This window comes from Pistacia vera, unplaced genomic scaffold, assembly GCF_008641045.1.
Source record: "Pistacia vera cultivar Batoury unplaced genomic scaffold, PisVer_v2 Contig1019, whole genome shotgun sequence".
Lineage (NCBI taxonomy): Eukaryota > Viridiplantae > Streptophyta > Magnoliopsida > Sapindales > Anacardiaceae > Pistacia > Pistacia vera.
This window is the reverse complement of record NW_022195049.1, coordinates 76995-99283: the sequence shown is the minus strand read 5'-3', so window position 1 is coordinate 99283 and position 22289 is coordinate 76995. Positions and strand designations below refer to the sequence as shown.

Here is a 22289-nt window from a genome sequence, read left to right as displayed (position 1 = left end):
AGTGACTTAAACCATCGCTTAGCATTAGACGTAAGAGTCATTGCCAAGCATTGGCATTTTGCCAAATCAGAAACTTGATGAAGTTCCATCAGGTCGTTGAATTCGTATAAATGATCCTACGGATTAGAATTTCCATTGAACGCTGGCATATCGGGCATTCTGAATCTGGAAGGGAGAGAGACAGCTAACACAGTCGGAGAAAGAGGAGACGCTTCTGCAACCTACCCTTGCTCATTTTTTTTAAGCTTTTAGCTGATCCAGAGCTCGTTGTAGCTCCTCAATCTGAGGCAGCGGAGCCATCTGGGGATCGCTTTCCCCCATGCGGGTTCGACTCTTGCGATTGCGGTCAAGGAAAGTCCGGATGTCAGATTCCTCCTCGCCTCGACTGACAGTTCCGGCCGCTCTTGACACACGCTAGGTAGAGTCGTGTGATGGCGATGAATGGTCTGGGGAACCTTTCCGACCTCTGCGGTGGTACGAACCAACCCGCGAACGGTAGGAACTTCCCGCGTGATGACGATCAGTGTCGTCATTCTGGCGGTGATAGGAATCTCCCCGCCTCGCACTTTTATGGGAGTGCTTGCGCGATGTGGCATATGACAGCTCGGGATGTGACCTGTTACCAAGTCTTTGCACGGGTATTCTACCCGGGGTGCAGTTGGTGTTCGTAAGTCCCTCGGGTCCTTTAGGCCCACTATTTGCCACCTGCTTTCCCTTCCTTTAACGCGCTACAGTGCGTGCGGCACAGGTTATTGCCATTTTTCGTGCGTTCATGCAACCTGAAGGCGTTATAGGCAGTGGTATCGCCTTATTTGATTCGGGTGGTGCAACCCGATCCAAATGGTCGAACCTTTGGTTGACTGTTTGGAGAGTATTGTTGAACCTCTCCAGGTAGTTCATGACGGCTGGGTCAAGTCGTGAGCTTGAAGGAATATCCTCCACGAGATCTTGCGGGACTGGGGGCACTTCGGAAAAAGTATCCTTTTGCGCCTGGGGGATTTCTTCCTCACCACGGTTGGTTCGCTCAGATTCAAATCCGCGAGTCATTTGCTGTTGTAGGACCGACTAGTTAGAGATTCTCCTGATGAAGAACGAATACTAAATCAGACCCTCCTTCTAGCGCCAAACTGTTGATGCGTGATTTTGACACTAATTCACGTGTGAAATGCTGAGCTGACCCAAAGAACACACGCGAATAGGGGTTTGAGAATAGATAAAAGATGGAGAACGATGTTTAATATGGTTCAGATGCTTAAACAAGCGACTCCTACGTCCACTGATATTGTATTCATATATTGATATCAGGTCGCATTAAGCGAAATGACTTACAAGTGATTACCAAGAGAAAATAAGTGTGCTATTACAGAGAGAAATTAGCTAATCCCTCAAACGGGAGAGGAGTCCTCTATTTATAGTGGGATGGATTAAGGTAATGATTACTAAATCAGGAAATGGGTCAGATTTCCGTCCAAATCCTTCCTTACGCCCCGTTATTCACCTGTCCGAGTGATTTACTCGATTCTTGCAGGGGTTGGACAGGTGGATCACCTTTAGCCTTTCATCGGCCTGACGCGCACCTACTGCACTGGCAGGAGCACGCCTCTTGCGTCAGCATGCAACGTGGCTACACCTGAACGACACTTGGACTTACCTAAGCTCTTACCACTTGCGTTGACAAGGCTTTATGTCAACCCTATTTTTCCAGTCATAACAGTTTTCTTCTAATTTGAACAACCACTTCACGGTCACTGACATGAGTTGTGAACGAAGTAACTAATATTATGAATTAATTTTAAAGTTTTATAACATAAGGATTAAAGGTTAAAAAAAGGCGGTGAGGGTTTATAAGATGGGGTTAAGAGTTGGAAGGGTAAAGTGGGAGGGCAACTGGGCAACTAAGTACATAACGGACTAGACAGAAGAAAATCAAAGAATCACCTACTCTTCTAAGGTCACTTTTTCAACCAGAAAGATTGATGGCGGTTTTGAAATTTAGTGGAGTGTGGTGGAAAATGGGGAAAGGACCCACTTGCAATAAAAAGTATTACTCTATGTTACCCTATTCTATTATTCCACATCAATTCCGATTACAAACACGCCAACTCCGACTTTGATTCTCTCTTTTATCTCTTAAAACCTTTCCTTTTGATCCTTTTAATAATTTATACACGAATTAAAGACTTCTTAATTTTGCACACTTCAAGAACATTTCAGCTTCCACTGCTTGCCTTTTTTTTTTTTTTCAATCTGGGTTTGGCGTAAGATTCAAGTCGTCTTTAGCTTCATCTTTATAGCTTTCCTAATATGTCTCTTTAATAATATTATCTTCATTCTTTAATTCACTAAGAATATTTATCCGACTTTTTTCTGTGGTCAGAAAAAAAGGCGGAGTGGTTTTGCTGGATTCATGGAAGCTAATAAAGAAAAGAATAATATCTTTTTGCTTCCACTGATTCTTTTTTGATGAGTACGCATTTGGATTTGGGTGCTGGATCTGATAGGAGATTCACCAGATTCTATTGTTTCTGCGGATTATTTACTTGTTACAGTTGAGTCTGTAACACTGAATTTCCCTCTTTATTCTTCTTTTATATGACTCCTGTTATGTATTAGTTTTTGTTATTACAGTATTGGTAGAGGGTGATCAAGGGTGTTTTAATAGAAACATGGGGTGTGATTGACTTATTAGTTAATTTTAGGCCGCCAACAAATACGTGGTACTGAAATTTCTGGGAATTGGGCATTTCAGATGAAAATTTGAATATGTGCCGGGTGATTTACATTGCCTTGTGTTTCGCTTGCTTGAAATCTTTCATTGATGTAGGCAAATGATTTGATTTTGCACCATATTTTTGCAATTAAGGTAGACATGCAGGCAACAAGTTTATTGATGCCTTTGACAGAAGAAAGCTTATGTATGGTATTCCTTCTAAGCTGCTGATGCAGGCAAATGATTTGATTTTGCACCATATTTTTTGGTTTCTAATTTTCAATTGCCTGGTGTGTTTAATTGTAATAGTATCATGAACCTGGAAGTTATTTGCCAAATTAATGGTCGAATTCTAATGCTATAGATAAATTTTCTTGCATTTGTTAGTAATGTCCCAGTGTATATTGGCATTTCCTTTTGCTGCTAAATTTGCATTCTTATACAAATGAGCAGCTTGGTTGCCGGCAAAAGTTTGCTATCCTGCTGGCAGATAATATCTCATCATGGAATGGCTGACCAAAATTGTGCAAGGTCCCAATCATAAAGGTCAATATCATGGAAAATATGGAGATGATAGAATATGGAATGAGCCTAGAGATTCAGTGGTAATCACTTTTCTTTTTTTCCCCTTCAGTCATAGGTTTACCCTAGCTGCTGCTTTCTTCCATAGATTATTACATCAATTCTTACATTTTATTAATTATAGAATGGATACATGCTGCCAAGTTGAATATTCATGCATACATTTTATGCAGCATTTTCTTTTCAATTTTGTGATGTTGCTGACTATATGTGGAAAAACCTGGATATAGGATGATTCATCCGATTTTGACAGAGAAGAAATTGACCGTGCTATTGTAATGTCTCTTTCAGAAGTGGATCAAAAAGGAAAAAAAGTGATTGGTAAGCCCACAAACCTGTAACCACTGATCATGAAATTTTTTGTAATTGTGATATTGGAAGTTTCTGTGATCAATTACTAGACATTACTTATGGCTCAGTGCGTGAAGTACTCTGCAATGACATATCAAAAGAAACACAGAGTGAAGGGTAACTGATTGCCAATAGTATCGCTTTGTATGTGTGTACTTGCTTGATTGCTTTTACTTCTTCTTCTTTAATAAATAACAAAAATTATTCGTCATCAGATTATTTTTATTTGCATTGCTCAAAATTTTGCTCCAGAAATTATGGGCAAGAGCAGAAGTAATGCATCCGTCATTGTTTTAGATTATTATGCTATTATGTTTAATTGAATAACTTAAGAGCTTATGCTCATGAATACTCTAAATAATAAGTAAGAGTTTTAATGAAGTAGAAGTCAATTAAAATAATTTATTTTATTGGGTTTGAAAAATGATAATTCTCTTTTCAAACTAGTATCATGCCAAACAGTGGGTATGATTGCAAATTGCTTACAGAGATACACATGCATCTTGTGGTTTTTCTGTGAAATCTGTTTTCGTTTTTCAGTCACAATAGTATAGTGAAGTGAGGCAGGTGGAAGAACTGTACAAAGTGACTTCTTAAAATATCAGATTGAATGGACTTCCTTTATATATTACATGCTAACTGAACATGCATAAGGTCCATTAAAGAGGTGCACTCTATAATCAATACCAGTTATTTTCGGAAGTGTTGAATTAATGATGAAATTTAAAGTTCATACTTTTAGTCTCATTAATATATTTATTTATTAGAAAATGAATATGACTTGGAGGAAGATATACAATGTATTAAATCTGAATCGTATGAAGACGAAGATGAACTGTTTGCTAAAGCTCTGATAGAGGAAGATGAACGACGAGATAAAGCTCAACAAGAGGAATATGAACGACGAGCTCAACAAGAGGAATACGAACGTCAAGCCAAAGCTCAACTAGAGGAGGATGAACAACTTGCGAAGGCCATTCAGGAAAGTTTGAGCATTGAGCCTCCTCCTCAACCTGATACTCCAAGTATATTTCAACCTTTTCCATTCTTTTATCCTCCTGGTTACAGGTACACGTCATTGAATTCAATCTCTGTTTCAGTAATCTGACGACTGTCTATATATGTCAATTGTTTTGATTATAGCTCTTAGTGAAATGTATTAAAGGCACAAGCAGACATGCTTTTTTGTATTTGAATATTGCATTCTCTCTGAAGGAATAAAGATTTAGGGCTAGGCTAGCTTAAGCAGAAACCCATTGAATTTTAGCCGACAAACCAGCTTAAGGCATAGGCATTACACGGATAAAAGATAGCATGAACACGTCTGCTGCTCGAGCTAATTGGTTTAAAGTTTAGCACCATATTCTTGTATCAGTCCATTGTAATCTCTGCCTTGACTGAACTTTATTGGAATGAAGTGATGCAGATGTCTACTTATATCGTTTTTTCCCTGTGCAATACTTAGTTGTATTTCATTGTAGGTGCATGGGCAATTGCATTACATTCTTCTGATTAAGTTGACTTAATAATGCCAGTGGAATGAGGAAACTCATAATTTGATGGTCTAAAATCTAAATATCTTCTGTTTCGAAAATAACTAGTGCAAGATGATTAAGAATTTTTTATTTTAGGTACAATTTGAACTTTTGTTCTTCAAGGAGACATGACGTGGGAAGTACTTGACATTGGTTAATTATAAATGTGACAATCAAGAATTTTGCATTTTATTATGTGGCTCAGTTTGAAATTATCATTTTCAAGTTAGTAGACATGACATGACAATTATTTGACATTGGCAAAGGCTAAATGTGATAAAGTTGGGGTGCATTACATCCTTATGTAACATCATGAATTTGCATGCATAAATTATATATATAACATCTATTATTGTGTCTTTTATATTATCTGCTTCTTATGTTTCTAGTCTTTTTTACTTAGATATCTGACAAATCCTAACCTGGTTGTTGAAAATGTATTTCTCATAGGACGTGTGCTGGTTGCAATATTGAGATTGGTCATGGAAGATACTTAAGTTGCATGGGTGCTTTTTGGCAACCTGAATGCCTCCGTTGCCATGGTTGTAATCAACCAATTACAGATATTGAGGTTTAAATTTTATAAAACTTGAATGATAATATTAATTTTGATCAGTTAACACACTGCTTGAATTCTTGGCAAATTTTGCTGTTAGTATGGGTGGTTTTTCAATAACCAAGTGAATGAAGGGTATGGCTAAGTTGATATATCGTTTCTATGATAGTTTTCAATGTCCGGGAGTCGTCCTTATCACAAACACTGCCGTAAGGAGCAACATCACCCCAAATGTGATGTCTGCCATAACTTTGTAAGTATTTTTCCCATGTTAGTGCTATAATAACCCTTTTTTTTTTTTCCATCTCTCTACTAATGCTAGAGCTATTTTTTGTTATGTGCTTTCTGATATCTAGTATGAACATATAACTATGTCCTATCTGATTTTATGTTCAGTTGTAGAGGATGGTGAAGCTACCCGAACCAACTCCCCCTACCCTTGACGAGACGATGATTCGAACAATTGTACAGCAAGTATTAGCGGAGAGCAAGGAAGAGTTGGTCATGAGAGAACCGAGACCTCTAGTAGAGTACCGCCCACAAGACCAGAGCGAGAAGGGTCGGTACCTCAGACAGTACAGACTCGGGTTGATCCGATTCAGGGGCTTGCAAACTAGCATCAACCGCCAGCGTTTAGGGGTACTAGTATCACGGGCTGGGAGTTTCACACCCAAAAGGCTAACCTATTAGGTGGAGGGACTCCCCCCATTTATAAGCCCAAGACCTCCCCAATACGCTTTCAATGTGGGATTTGTTACATTCTCCCCCACCCAATCCTGTGACGCCCTCGTCACAGGTGAGGCCCCCTGCTTGCCCATCCACCTCACTCTCGTGTGGACCCACAATCACACGTGGACGTCCCTGCGTGGACGTTTGGTGGGACATCGAAAGACGGATTGGGTCTGCTCTGATACCACTTATCACGGGCTGGGAGTTTCACACCCAAAAGGCTAACCTATTAGGTGGAGGGACTCCCCCCATTTATAAGCCCAAGACCTCCCCAATACGCTTTCAATGTGGGATTTGTTACACTAGGGACCCGTTAGAAGCAAAAGAGTGGTTTAAGTCCGTAGAGCAGACGACGGCACTGTTTCCTATGAATGATAGAGAGAGGATTAGATATGCCAGTTTCTTATTTAAGGGAGATGCCCGAATTTGGTGGAAACTAATGGAAGAGACTCATGATATGGCCTCAATGACCTGGGAAGAATTTAGAAGATTGTTTGAGGCCGAGTACCGAACAGAAGATCGAGTACATGAGAAAGTCCAAGAGTTTATTCATCTGAGGCAGGGGACTAGTACTGTGAAAGAATATTCAGTTAGATTCAACTCTCTTGCTCGTTTCGCACCCGAAATAGTATATACCGGAATTAAGGAGAGATAAATTTGTGCAAGGGTTAAGATCAGATATTGCCCGAGATGTTATGACAGGAGCCGAGCCCCCTTATACCTACAGTGAAGCTCTAGCAAGGGTTTTAAGGGCAGAGATCTATGTAAACAAATATCTGGCAGAAGGGTTATCTCCAGTGGTACCCCGTGAACCATCCACTACCTTACAGAGGGAGAGAGTAGATGTTACAAGGAACAGAGATGTAAGGGCTAAAAAGAAGTTTCAACCCAAGAGGAACAGAAGAGACTGGCAGAACAAGCGGCCTAGAACAGAAGGGTTTCCCCCTTGTGCTAAATGTGGGAGGAACCATTCAGGAGAGTGTTTGAGGGACAGAAATGTATGTTACAGATGCCGACGGCCAGGGCATCTGATGAGGGATTGTAAAGTTCTCTTTCCACCTGTGGCTCAGGCTTCTAGAGGTACCAATGCCGGAGTTTTTACAGTGGCACAAGGTGAAGCCGAGGCCAGTCCATCAACTGTAACTGGTCAGTTGTTATGTCATGCTGTTTCCTTATATGCTTTAATTGATTTTGGGGCTACTTATTCTTTTATTTCTCATGGAATGATCGAGAGATTAGGTTTGAAACCTATTAGAGTAAGTCAACCTATTAAGATAGAGTTACCTGATGGAGTGAGTGTGTTGACTCAAGAAATGTTATTGGGAGAATCCGTAGTGATCCATAGACGAGAGTTAGTAGTTGATTTAATAGTTTTTTATATGCCTGACTTTGATGTGATCTTGGGCATGGATTTCCTAGGGAGGTATGGAGTAGAGATTGATTGTCGGAAGAAGAAAGCGAGATTTAATCTCGATAGTGGAGATAAATTTAGTTTTGGAGAGGGCCATCAGTTGAGTAAAAGCTAGAAAGATGTTGAGGAAGGGGTGTTCTGGATATATTGCTCATATAGTACAGAGTGATGATGTTCCCTAAGAATGTAATAGCCACTTTTCCTTTCCTTTGTTGTCTTGTCTTCTCTCTACAACTCAAAACAACAACAAGAACAATAACAACCAAATAAGACTTCACTATAACTATAAGCAAACTCACATCTAAAGCGTGAATCCTTACCTTAGGATGTTTTAGATGAAATCTCTACTCAAAATTACTTAAAAGCTCTCTTAAATCCCTTAGAAATCTTAGGAAAATTGAATGGAAGATTGAGAGAAATTAGAGAATGGATATGGCGGTGGAAATGAATGAATAAAGGGTTTCTCTACACTTTAATTCTTTTTAGCTCATATTATAACCATCATTTCCCATTTTGCCCTTGCTCTTCCTTGAAAATTACATCTATATCCTTTGATTCTTTGATAATACACCCTTATTATCAACACATTCTCTACTTAATTTTCTTACATTTTACTCCTCACTATTCCTACTAATTAGGGGTAGAATGGTCATTATGCCCCAAATGAAGAATTCTCTAGAAAACTCAAGAAACTTTTCATTAGGCTCGTCGCCGCGGCGAAGAACTTTATGTCGCCCCGACGAAACAGGGCAGAACCTACCCGTGGGTGTAGCTCCTCTTCGCCGCGACGAAGCTTCTTCTTCGCCCCGGCGAAGATTGGATTTCCAAACTTCACCAAAACTCAACCAATCTCAAGGCAACCATTCAACCAACTCAACATACCATTTCAATTAAAGACTCACCAACCAACCATAACAACATACAAACTCAATTGAAACTGAATCAATGAACTTTTAAGTAAGACAACAAATCTTAAGTACGTACCTCAAGCGGGGCGTTATAATTCTCCCCCCCTTAAAAGAATTTCGTCCCCGAAATTCACATGAATAACTCCGAAAAGCGAATTTGCATGTCTCGTTCTACCTCTTATGTCGCTTCTTCTACCTTGTGATTCCTCCAAAGGATCTTCACCAGCGGAATACTCTTGTTTCGGAGTTCTTTAATCCTTCGATCTAGAATCAGTACTGGATGTTCCTCATACACAAGGTTCTCTGTTAACTCAACATCTTCTATACTCAGGATATGGGAGGGATCACTTACATACTTTCGTAGCAGTGAGACATGGAACACATCATGCACCTTGTCCATACTAGGTGGAAGTACCAATATGCAGTAACCTGTCAGGCCTAAGAAACTTCGGACCTCTTTATTGCAACGAGTGGATAAAGTTGCCTACAGCATTATAACCTCTCTGTACCTTAGGGAGACCTGTGATGAAATCCATTGAAATACTCTCCCATTTTCATTCCGGAATACTAAGTGGTTGAAGCAACCCTGATGGCCTTTGCTGTTCTGCTTTCACCTGTTGACATATTAGACATTTAGCTACAAACTCTGCTATGTCTTTCTTCATACCTGGCCACCAATAGCCTTTCTTTACATCTTGGTACATCTTGGTTGCTCCAGGATGAGCAGTGTACGGTGTGTCATGAGCCTCTGAAAGAATTCTTTTTTTCAACTCATCATTCGGAAGAATACACAACCGATTCTGGAAATAGAGGACACCATCAACTACGTAGAACTCCACTGTCTTGCCCTCAAGCACTTGCTGCACTACTTTCTGACACCACTCATCAGCCACTTGTTTTTCTCTAACTTTCTCTAATAAAGTAGACTGAATCTCTAACCTGGCAATTCGTCCCGGAATCACTTTGATCTGCTCTCTGCAAAACTCTTCTATCAACTCTTTCTGCCTAGTGAGCCGAGACAAATGAGTTTTTCTACGTAAGGCGTCGGCTACTACGTTGGCTTTCCATGGTTGATACTTGATTTCACATTCATAATCCTTAACTAGCTTTAACCACATTCTCTGCCTCATAATCAGCTCCTTTTGAGTAAAGAAATACTTTAAATTCTTATAATCAGTGTAGATATTACTCTTAGCTCCATAAAGGTAATGCCTCCAAATCTTTGATGCAAAGACTACGGCTGCCAACTCTAAGTCATGCGTAGGGTATCTCATCTCATACTATTTCAATGGCCGAGAGGCATATGCTATCACCCTACCTAACTGCATTAACACCGCCCCAAGTCCTTGCAATGAGGTATCCGTATAAATGTCATAATCTACACCCTCCTGTGGTAACACCAACACTGGAGCTGATGTTAACCTCTTCTTCAACTCTTGAAAACATTCTTCACAATCTTCTGACCATACAAAAGGAGTCTTCTGTTTGGTAAGAGCTATCAATGGTTTAGCCAACTAGGCGAACCCCTCAACAAAACGTCTGTAGTAACCTGCCAGGCCTAAGAAACTTCGGACCTCTTTATTGCAACGAGTGGGTAAAGTTGCCTACAGATTGGTACTTCCACCTAGAATGGACAAGGTGCATGATGTGTTCCATGTCTCACTGCTACGAAAGTATGTAAGTGATCCCTCCCATATCCTGAGTATAGAAGATTCGTTTTGCTCTCAAGTTGAACTCGTTTTGTTCAAATTGAGCTCGTTTTGCTGAGGTTGGCTCGTTTTGCTCTCAAGTTGAGCTTGTTTTGTTCAGATTGAGCTCGTTTTGCTTTCAGGTCGAGCTCCTAATAGATTTCAGGTCGAGCTCCTAACAGATAGCGATCAGCTCCTGGCTCTCAGCACTCGATCGCGCCAAGAATGGTTCGAGTTCTTCAGTTCGAGACTACAGCCATTCAGATCAAAGACCTTGGTTTCTAAAGCGTGATTACGCACTCCAAAAACTGGGGGGCTTCTGTTATGCCTCAAAAGTCACGCTTATGTCAGCCTAATAAATGTCTTTTGTACTAGCTGCCAAGACCATATCTCCTCAAAGATATTCTTACCAACCCTATCTCCTCTCAAGAAATGAATGGATAAGAGCCTTCCATGTGTTAAGACAACTTGCAAAACACTCATTACATTAAGTGTTTAGGTGTATAAATTGACACTTCTCTTCCCAAAGAGGGGGGCTGGGCATATGAGAGCTAAACCATAGATTCAAGCTCAATTCTTTCTCTCTGTAAACACTGTATTTCTTCATCTTTGTATGCCTTATGGGCAATATCATAAAAATAGTCAGAGATCAATAAAATAACAATGGATGTAGGAGTTACTTGTTTGAGCATCCGAACCACTATAAAAACCTCTCTTGTTAGCCTATTATTTATGTTTTCTGTAACGTATATAATCTCAGCTCCATATTCAAATCTCATGGATCCATCACGTGTAATTTCTAAGACCCTCTTAGCACTTTGCATGTGCAAGTCGTTGGCATCCAAAATCAAGCGTCAACAGATTACCTTTTTTTATTTTAATTTATAGATTCATAGAATATTGCAATTAAAAGTTTGTTGTTTGAAAAATGCAGATGCTTGCCTTGTGGACACCTATCTGTTTGTCTTGCATTGAAAAATGGATCAACAAGGCTCCAGCGGTATATTATTTTCCTATTTGTAATTTGATTATATGTTTCATTCACTTTTATTATGTGCATTAATTTAATTTCTTGGTTATATTGCCCCTCAATGCAATGAGCGGTGCAATTTGAATGATGTGATAAAGTTTATGCTTTACTTGCAATTCTGCTTGATCAAGATCTCGAGAAGGTATTTTTATTGTAGAATGATTAATGTTTATTAATGAACAGTATTCATCAAAATTCAATCTGAGGTTTTGCTCTTTTGCAATATTGCAGGATAATAAGGAGCTCAAGGCTTAGAACCGCGATTTGTTGTCACACGTAAGGCTTATCATTAATAAATTATTTAAACTCACATTTATTTCTTTTTCCATTAAAATTCGGATATGTAGAAATCTTAAGTTATTTCTGTTTTTCATGACAGCTCCGAGGCTTCTAGTAAAGTGAGACTTCTCCATGTCAGGCTTCTGGTAGTGGTGATAATTGTTAGCATAATGAGCTGTTTAAAAGGTGTAAGTATAGAGAAAATCACCAGTTTCATTCTCTACAACTGTTCACGTCTTGGTAATCAGAGAAATTTGTAGATCTAATTTCGTCATTCATGTATGGATTATGAATGGCTTTAATATGTTGTTTATGGAATAATGTCATGTTTACAACTGAGTCATACAACGAGACAAAAAACATAGGATAGATTAGTTATTTTACATGAATTTTGTAAAATTTTAGCTGGGTTGTATAATTTAGTTATAAGCATAGCATTATTCGTTGTTTATAATCACTTCAAATCATCTAAAGGTTGTCGGCATTGGAGTAATTTTGGCTAATTTACCTTGTGGATATATAGATTCCAATAATCAACATCTTCTTAGCAGCCATGTCGGCCTATTTTGATTTTCTAAATGCATCTTAAAAGTTTTAGAGGTTATTATAACAATTAATTTGCAGAATATTAAATGACATGTTGTTTAAGCTTCACATCTTAAACGACTTGCTTAACATACATCATCCATTCCTCTTGTGGACTTGTTCTCTATATACTACATTTACGAATTTATGGAATAACTAAAAATAGAATAATGCTACAGACACTAAAAATAAAAGTTGCATCAAATTTTTGTACTAATGTATGTGACATCCGGTTACATGTAGTCATGTTGGAGACAACACTCCTCTTTCGTGAATGAACGGTTGTCCAATAATTATAGATGTTCGTCTATATTTGATGAACGATTGTTCATCACGAATAAATGGTTGTCCAACAATTATGGACCCCTTTCTATATTTTATGGACGATCGTCCACCAATCCGGACGAATTCTTATACCGAAATAACAATGAGATCTCATTCATTTCATATGGATAGGTGTCCACCTCGAATGGATGCTTGTCTTAAATTATAAAAGAACAAGGTAGATGCCCGTCCATATTCAATAATAATAACAATAACATACTAAAAAATGTATGGGATTTTATTGGTCTTAGGAAATACAAAGCTTTACACTTTAGAAGTCGAAAGATGCTTTTGTTTTACACGAAATTCACTGCTGGCCTTGCAAAATCAAAATAAATCAAGTTAGAATATGTCTCTGATCTAAATGAGAAGCAAAACTAAAATATTCAAAATAATCAATACACCAACAAAATAATAGTATGTTTAAATGCCAAAAATCCAAAAGAACAACAGATAAGAATCTAACAAAGCCCAACAAAAACCTTCATGGAAACTAAGTGAAGTCCATTGAAGAAATTATTCAAGAATGTGGGATTATTTTGGCCCAAGGAAAATGCATAATGGAAGGCAAGAGTAAGGACTTAGTCTAAGGAGATATTACGGCTCAAAATTTGGCCCAAGTAGGTAGAGTCGTTTATCATGAGCCCAAGTGGCCCAAATGGATTTTGACTATTTGGGTTCAATGCCTTTAATTGGATGTAGCTAGATTACTTGGGAAATTTCTCACCAAAAGTAGTTCAAGTGTTCAAACTTTGCTGGGAGAATTAAGGGAAGCATATGGGAGCATTAAATGCAAGAGACAAGGGAACACATGGGTGGCTACAAGCATTATCCGATTTGGCAAAAACAAGGTTGTAAGGTTTGGGCGGCTCCATGTCCATTACCACTTAGGGAAAGTTCTAGGATCTTGTATTTTAGCTAATCCATGCATGCATTTTTTTTTTTAATTTTTATTTCTCCTATGTTGGAACCCATGTATGACCAATTCAAATATTGGTCAATTTTCTTTTATATGGCTTAGATTCACTAGGAGTTAGTGCATGCCACTTGTACGCCCAAGATTAAACCAAGTTAGGGCAACTTTTGCAACTTTTTGTAAGGCCATTATATAAGGCTAGCTTCTCCTATTGTAAGGTAGTTTTTAGATGAATAAAATTCGTAGTTCTAGTGAGAGCTTATTTTATACTTTATCCAATCTTGCCGAAAGGGTTGGTGGTGGTTTATCCTTGGCTAGTGGTGATCCTTTAGGCCCTGGAATCATTTTGGCAACCTTGTTTTTTCTTTGTTTTAAGTGTTATTTTTGTTGTTGAGTACAAACATTAGAGCTAGTCGTAAATTGCAAGCTTGATTCCTTGTCAACCAATATGAGTTCGTCAAGTGTAAAACTCTATCAACTCACTCTATTCACTTACAAATGCATCAACAACATATATCAGTAATAATTTCCATCACTTAAACCTTGGTATCTGTACGAGGCAAATAAAAAATTTTATTTGCCAATGGACGACTGTCCTTTATTATAATTTTAAAAATTTATGGATGGGCGTCCATTCGAGGTGGACCCCCATCCATAGGAAATGGACAGGAGTCCATTGTTATTTTCGTATGGATGGTCGTCCATGAAATATGACTGGGTGTCCATAACTGTTGGATGACCGTTTATTCACGGAAGATGTGTTTTGTCTCCAACGTGGTTGTGTCTGACTGGATGCCATATCCTTCAATAAAAAAATTCGGTGCAAAAAATCGGTGTCTGTAACAACTGCTGAAAACTAGTACAATGCATGCATAATAACAATATAAAATTTGGGCCCAAAACTTTCTTTTCATTATAAGTCATATGTCTTTTATACACAAAGAGTATTGTTTACAAAAATTCGTTTTAAAAGACAAAGCAAGGGGAAACAGTGTAGCTATTGCTCCTCGCTTGCCGACGCCCCTCCGACTGCATCAACACCTAGATCCTGCATCCACAAAGGAAAATAACGGGGTGAGCACAAAATAATGCTCAGTAAGTAAAACCCTCTATCTGTCTGTCCCCGTATGAATAACTCTTAATTCTTTCCTTATACTATTTCTGATTCTATTTCTGTTTCTACTAACATCATGGCCTCATCTTACCGGAGGTACGGCCGGATGGCGTTCACACAGCACTATCTCACTCTCCATGACTATCGGGTGGAGTTCACACAGTACCAACCCGTTCTTAGTGACTACCGAGTAGGGATCACAAAGCACCAACTCGATTTTCCTAACTATCGGGTGGAGACCACCTAGCACCTACCCGTTTCTCATGACTTTTGGGTAACGATCACCAAGCATTAACCCGTCTCTAGTCACTGTCGGGTGATGGTCACAAAGCATCAACCCACTTCTACTAAATGTCGGATGATGATCACAAAGCATCAACCTACTTATCTATTAACTAACCGGGTGGTGGTCACAAAGCATCCACCCGTTCCTAATACTTATCGGGTGACGATCACGAAGCATCAACCCATCTCTAAGGGCTATTCGGGTGGTGATCACAAAGCATCAACCCGATTCCCATAACTGTTGGGTGATGATCACAAAGCATCAACCCATCTCTACTACTCTTCTAATTCACTCTATTCTAGCATTTTGTTTCATTCTCTCTACCCTTAGAGTAGTTGCATCCACCAAGCTCTCTACTCATAGGGTAATTGCATACCCAAGTTTCCTACACTTTCTTAGGTCACTTTTCAATACATAATTAGTGCCTATGGATGGTTTATCTCCACTAATGCACTTATGAAATGCCAACATGCAATGTTACAAGAATTAAGGTTCACTACTCATACTCAAACCTCTACTAGGCATTTCATCAAACAACTCAAGTGCATCATAAAACTTTACTATAGCAATGATTCTAAATCTTTCTCTAACCATCCAAAATGGGGATAAACCCCTTCACATAACCATAGAACCTGTCAAAGAAAGCACTTCCAAAAAGGGTATCCATAACACCCCTTCAATTCCATCTCAAACTACCTTTCCAACCCACAACTCATTTCTTATATTTGAAAGGTATAAACAATCACAAGGCATAGAAATCTCTATTTAAGCCTCCATACATGGCATATCACATGTATATCACATACATACATCATTTCTATCAAAACCCTAATCAAGAAAATTCTTAAATCTCAACTTGGGTTGGGATTTACTTACCTTGCTATGGAGAGACTTCACCAACTCTTCCTTTCACTTGGTTTGCTTGACTTTTTCTCTACTCTTAACCAAAAGAACAAAAACCCTCAAACTTCAATATAAACTAAAACTCACAAGTTTCACAACTAAAGTAAGAATCCTTACCTTAGGAAGCCTTAGGTTGATTTTCTACCCCAACTCACTTCAAAAACCCCTTGGAACTCCTTGATCAAAAGAAAGAGAAATTGAGAGGAACAAGAATGGAGAGTTGCGTTTTTGAGAAGAAGAATGAGGGGTTTGCTAACTCTTAATTCCTTTTAATGAAATTTATACCAAAGCATTCCCATTTTGCCCTTACTCTTCTTTGGGAATTCCATCTATATCCTTTGATTCATTACAAACTCACCCCCATATCAACATATTCTCCATGAAAAATCCTTACAATTAACTCCCCACTTTTCCTGCTAATTAGGGGTAGAATGGTCAAATTGCCCTTAGGGAAGAAAATATCTAAAACTTAACAAACATTTTAATCGGCCTGTCGCCGTGGCGAAGAAACTTCTATCGCCGCGGCGAAACTGTCCAGAGAGTTTCCCCGTGGTTTCAACACATCTTCGCCGCGGCGAAGATTATTCTTCGCCCCGGCGAAGCTTGGTACACTGAACTTCTTCTATTTTCAACCAATTTCAGGGCAACATTCAACACAACACTCAATCAAACAATATTACCAAAACCAACTCAAATAAGAGCGAAAGAGGAGACAATAACTACGTACCTCATGTGGGACGTTACAGTGTCTGTAGCATTATTGCCATTAGAGATTATGTGAAGTTTAATATATTTACATACCTTTTTGTTTGATTTTTAAGTATATATTGTTTTTTATTTAAAATATATTGTATATATGTTTTGTTGATGCTTGATTTTGACACCAACTATTCACGTGTGTGAAGTACTAAGCGGACTTAGAAATCACACGTGATATAGAAGTATAAAAAGAAAGATTGAACGAGTGACAATTTTAAAGTGGTTCGGATGCTCTAAGGAGAATCTTACATCCACTGTAATTATATTAATGGGAGGTTACAATCAAGTCTCGCTTGACAAGTTGAATTACGATAGAGAAATTAAATGTAAAAAGAGAGAGCGAGTATATGTTTTAGTCTAAGAATGAGCCAATCCCGTAAATGAGAGGAGAGCCCTCTGTTATTGTTAGAGGATTCAAGCTGGTAATCATGACTCTGCGTGCGGGCAGGTGTGGTATAATTCCTAACCCGCTTCCCATTGGTTGTCTGCATGAGAGATATCCTTAAATCGCATGGGACTTTGGCAGGTAGACAATTCTTAGCCGTTCATAAGCCTGACAATTCCTTGCCGCTCATAAGCCTGACATTCATCTGCCTTACTGACGATGACCTTACCTCTCTCGTCCTTGCGGGACGTGGCTGTGTCTAGAAGGTACAAATCCTTCCTGAATTCTGATTGGCTCTTGCTAACATAAGCTCACGTCAGCCCTAGTTTTTTGGGCATAACAGAAGCCCCCTAATTTTTAAGGTTCAAGGATTGAACCTTAAGAACTTCATGATTATGCCACGACTCAGCTTATCCTAGATGACGCTTGGTCGAGCCGATTGAGCTGTATGGGTCTCTAAGAACTACACTAGCAACCTGATGCGGTCTTTTCTGACAGGTTCAGCGACCTGAGTCAAACCCTAATCAGTGCCATACCAACATGCCTCGAGTCTCAACTATAACTTGTGACTTGAAAATATTTAGCACATCTTTTACCAAAGGCAAGGAGTCACATCGTTTTGAAGTCGATGCATGATGAAGAGTGTTTTATTCGAACAACCTTTTCAGATGTTATCCGTTGCGTTTGACGGTTCACCTAGCCAATAGTATAATCTTTATTCTAACAAGTGTGTCCATTACGCAATAAGTGTCAGCCATGTGTATTAAATGCAATCCATGCTGAAACGACATTCTCTTTCATAGCATTAAATGCGGATGAAGGGGCATTTAATGTGGAGGAGGGTAATTGTGTTGTCGTTTGGTTGTTCCAATGGAGGGAACGCGATGTAGCGGCAAGGACTAACCACACGATATTAAGCTGTCCTGAAGCGTGAGCGGGGGGGGGGGTGGACGGGGGGGTGGGGGGGGGGGGGGGGGGGGGGGGTGTTAATCTTCCCGCAGATTAATGACACGTGGTATAATCAATGACAAGAAACGTATCCCGCCCAAGCGTTGCTTGCTCAGGAAGCCAATTGTCGTTTTCCCATTGTAAAACCCCGGGTTTGCTTCAAACTTTTGCCATAGAACTCACATTTTCAGAATGAAAAATGAAGCTCTTGCAAAGTCGATCCGTCTTTTTTCATCTGAAGGTTGTGGGCATTGGAGTAATTTTGGCTAATTAATCTTGTGGACATATAGATGCCAATAATCAACATTTTCTAAGCAGCCATGTCCGCCTATTTTGATTTTCTAAATGCATCCTAAAAGATTTTAGAGGTTATTATGACAATTAATTTGCAGAATACAAAACGACATGCCGTTTAAGCTTCACATCTTAAATGACTTGCTTTACATTCACCCTTCATTCCTCTTGTCAACTTGTCCTTTATATACCACATGTACGAATTTATGGCATAACTAAAAATATCCATTTCTTCGTATTAGAGATTATGTCAAGTTTACTATATTTGTTCCATAGCCTTTTTGTTGGGTTTTTAAGTATAATTTTTTTATTTAAAATATATTGTATATAAGTTTGAACTAATGTTTTAATAATTGACCTACGGTGAAACCTAGCAAAATGACTGAGTCCGGGGTCAACTGGTATGGTTGAACCGGTGATGTTAGCATGTCTAGAGGTTTGAAATTTAGCAAACACACCCTTGTTATCTTGTCAAATGCAAATCGACAGTCGACTGGTTGGCAACGGCAACACACCAAATGCAAATCACACTCATTCTTTGAGTCATTCCTTAGCAAATCTACCATACATCTGGCCAAAATCAAACCATTTTTCGAAAAAAAAAAACCACCGCACGCAACTGTCAACCTAGGCCAAATAGGCCTGTTTCTAGTATCGACAATCGCCTTACCAAAAGCCATCTCACCCCCTATTCACCCCGCCAATCGCCGACAATAGCCCGTTGTTGTGGCCATGCAACTTTTGCCTTTTGCCACCTTTTGACTCACCGACACTTCCTTTTCAGAACCCCCAACATCCTCACCACCGTCTGCTCGTCGATCGCCACCCTTCTCTCTAGGGATTTCTTCTTTGTGAATTTGGGGTTTTAAACTATCGACATGGGTGACCCCACTCGGAGAAGGCCCCGGGTCTTGGTCTGACTAGTTGAACCGATCGGAGAACCAAGTTTTAAAACAATGGTTTAAACATTGAAATTATCTGTTTAATATGTGTTAATTATAGGTGAGAATTGTAGTTTTTGTTGACGGGTAACAAGGGTGGAATTAAATTCTCTTGAGTGCATATTATGCTTGAGTTTCATATGATATTAGTACACAAAAAATAAAATCATATATATTAAATCAAATCAAATGGAAATTCATTACAAAAAAATTTCTCATGTTCTCTAATACAACATGACAAACATTATTGTTGTTCAATTGAATTCTATTTTTAGTGCATAGATATGTTTAGACTTATTAAATTTATTCGTTATATTTTAAACTAAATTTGTCACACAATCAACATAATCTCTTAGATGATGCATCCATGGCTCCATCTTTTTAAGGTCCAATGTTAATATTAGGATTTTTAATTATTTAAATTAAAGATGAGATAACCATAAGGGTGAATCTAGATCTAGCTTGAAAGTTGTTATTGGAAATCCTTTTTAGACATGCTACCAAATTGATATCTTGTGCAACTCTTGTATTGTTTTGTAAGCATATTTTGGTATAATCTGCCAGCTTTCACCAAGAAATTAAACAAAAAATGCCACCCCTTTGGTTTATCAAAAAAGATTTAAAATTCCTGTAACTATAAATTTTCAATTTCCTCTTAAGCAAAATTATTTATTAAGTGTTGCTTTAACATGTCTCTCGATGATGTCTTGAACAGTTGCATCGAGTGTCAAATGGATAGATTAACTACCGAGTCAAAATGTATACCAAACGGAAGATCAATTCTTGGAATTTTTCCCTTCCCTGTTTTAACACAATAAACTATAATAATGTTGATTCTAGAACCACCACTTGATGGCCTGATAGAAAAAGAGCAAAGACATCTAACATGAGTTCGAGTTCCCTCGGACATTAATAAGAGTAGTCAGTGAAGGGATTTATCTAACTGTTCACTTCAAGACCTCAGAGGAATAGTTGAAGTGTGCGTAAACTGGCTTAGACACCACCGATCAGCAAAAAAAAAAAAAAAAAAAAAATTGTTGATTATAGTACAATACCAAATGGTAAGATTTTTGAACAGTTCATCCAAGGGACCAAGGCCTTCTGGTGCCTGTGGGTGGGAATCGTAGAGTGCCATGCAGAAAGCAACTGTAGTTTCTCATAGTTAACATGTGTAAGCATATTTTTTAAAAGGAAAGCTGTCTAAATAATGGTTCTAACATTATATTAACATTTACTGAGGGCAGGGTACCATAAATTCCAACAAACCAAATCTCTTATGAAGTCTCTTGTTTCAAGAATATGTCCAACACCTACCACCAACAAAAAAGACATGGCAGCAATCAGCTATTCCCTTATTCCCCCATATAATTTGCACTATCCCGTCTAGATGAATGCAACTAGCCTGAAAGCAAGAAATAATACAATAGGAAGAGAAAACGAAATGGGCTCCTGGGTTCAACTTCTGCTTCTGTAGCATGCATTTTTCCAGCTCTGGTTGAATGCAGAGTTCGCCATTACAAGTTCAATGTAAGTACATTAATTGCTTCTACTTTCATTCTGCTACTAATAAACCAAGACTGAATATCAATATGTGTCGCTTATTAGAACTTGTGCATCCAATTTATTAGTTGATAAAACAGATGTTTGGTGTCCTTTTGGGTGACTATACAGGTAGTGATGAAAACTCAACCAAACTATGTTCGACAAAGCCCATTGTCCTGTTAATGGGAGTTTCCCAGGACCAACTCTTTATGCCAGGGAAGATGATACTGTGCTCGTCAAGGTCGTCAACCATGTCAATATAATGTTTCTACCCACTGGTAGAATTCTTAAGATGATTCATTCAATCTTTAACATAATTAAATGTAATATTGATTTATTTGATTACACTTAATTTCCAGGCATGGTATCCGACAACTGAGAACCGGCTGGGCTGGGACCAGCATATATCACACAGTCCAATTCAGCCTGGGCATACCTACATATACAATTTCACAATTACAGCCAACGAGGCACGCTTCTCTGGCATGCATATATTCTCTGCTGAGGCCACTGTCCATGGTGCCATTGTTATCTAGCCTAAGCGTGTTTCCATATCCCTTCCCCAACCCCACAAGGAAAAGGTTATTTTGTTGCTAAGTGGTGAATCAGACACTGAAACCGTTATCAATCAAGCTCTCAAATCCGGATTGGCACCTAATGTCTCTGATGCTCACACAATAAACGGCCACCAGCCCGTATCTAGTTGTTCTTCACAGGTAGAAATTTGTGAATCAACTTTTGTTTGGTAACAGTCTTAGGAAGGTAACTTTATAATATTCCGAACTCCTTTTCTGTCATGTGCAGGGGGCTATACATTGCCTGTGGAAAACGGCAAAACCTACTTCTTCGCTTGATCAATGCTGCACTCAATGAAGAGCTTTTCTTCAAGATAGCAGGGCACAAACGCACTGTGGTGGAAGTTATGCAATTACGTAAAACCATTCAAAACCGACACTGTTGTAATTGCCCCAGGCCAAACCACTAATGTCTTAGTTACTGCTGACCAAAACTGGAAGTACCTCGTGCGCTCTCTCCTTTCATGGACGCTCCTTGCAGTCGACAACGTGACGGCAACTGCCACATTGCACTATTCAGGCACGCTTGCTAGCACACCCACAACTCCCACGAGCCTCCTCCACAAAATGCCACCGCAGTTGCCAACTTATAAATGTAATTGCTTTGAATTTTATATATGCAGGAGTTTGGTTCATGCACTGTCACTTGGAAGTGCTACAACATGGGGACTGAAGATGTCATTCTTGGTTGACAACGGCAAAGACCCATCAGTCACTTCTACCACCTCCAAGCGATCTTCCAAACTGTTAAAGCACTCAAAGCAATTTATAGAAATACAGAGAGTTTCCAGGACGAGTAATGAGATTATAGAATACAGAAGAAGTTTACAAGAGAGAGCTAATGACAAAGCGATGTACCGGATTCAATATTATTTCTTGGAAAGATTGCAATTAAGTTTACTCAAGCATTTTTGATAAATAATTGTACGAAACTTTGT

At 38.9% G+C, this 22289-nt stretch overlaps 1 protein-coding gene and 1 pseudogene across 1 annotated transcript; both read left to right on the top strand.

The window, feature by feature from the left end:
• Nucleotides 1-2478: 2478 nt before the first annotated feature.
• Nucleotides 2479-12039, top strand: LOC116117000 (protein DA1-related 1-like). Its single transcript, XM_031403065.1, has 8 exons — nucleotides 2479-2549; nucleotides 3164-3315; nucleotides 3523-3613; nucleotides 4411-4711; nucleotides 5629-5749; nucleotides 5904-6004; nucleotides 11405-11470; nucleotides 11880-12039. The coding sequence occupies exons 2-8, from the start codon at nucleotides 3214-3216 to the stop codon at nucleotides 12037-12039; spliced, it is 942 nt and encodes a 313-aa protein (XP_031258925.1). The 5' UTR covers nucleotides 2479-2549; nucleotides 3164-3213.
• An 8636-nt stretch (nucleotides 12040-20675) lies between these two features.
• On the top strand, nucleotides 20676-21944 carry LOC116116915 (annotated as a pseudogene).
• Nucleotides 21945-22289: the final 345 nt, after the last annotated feature.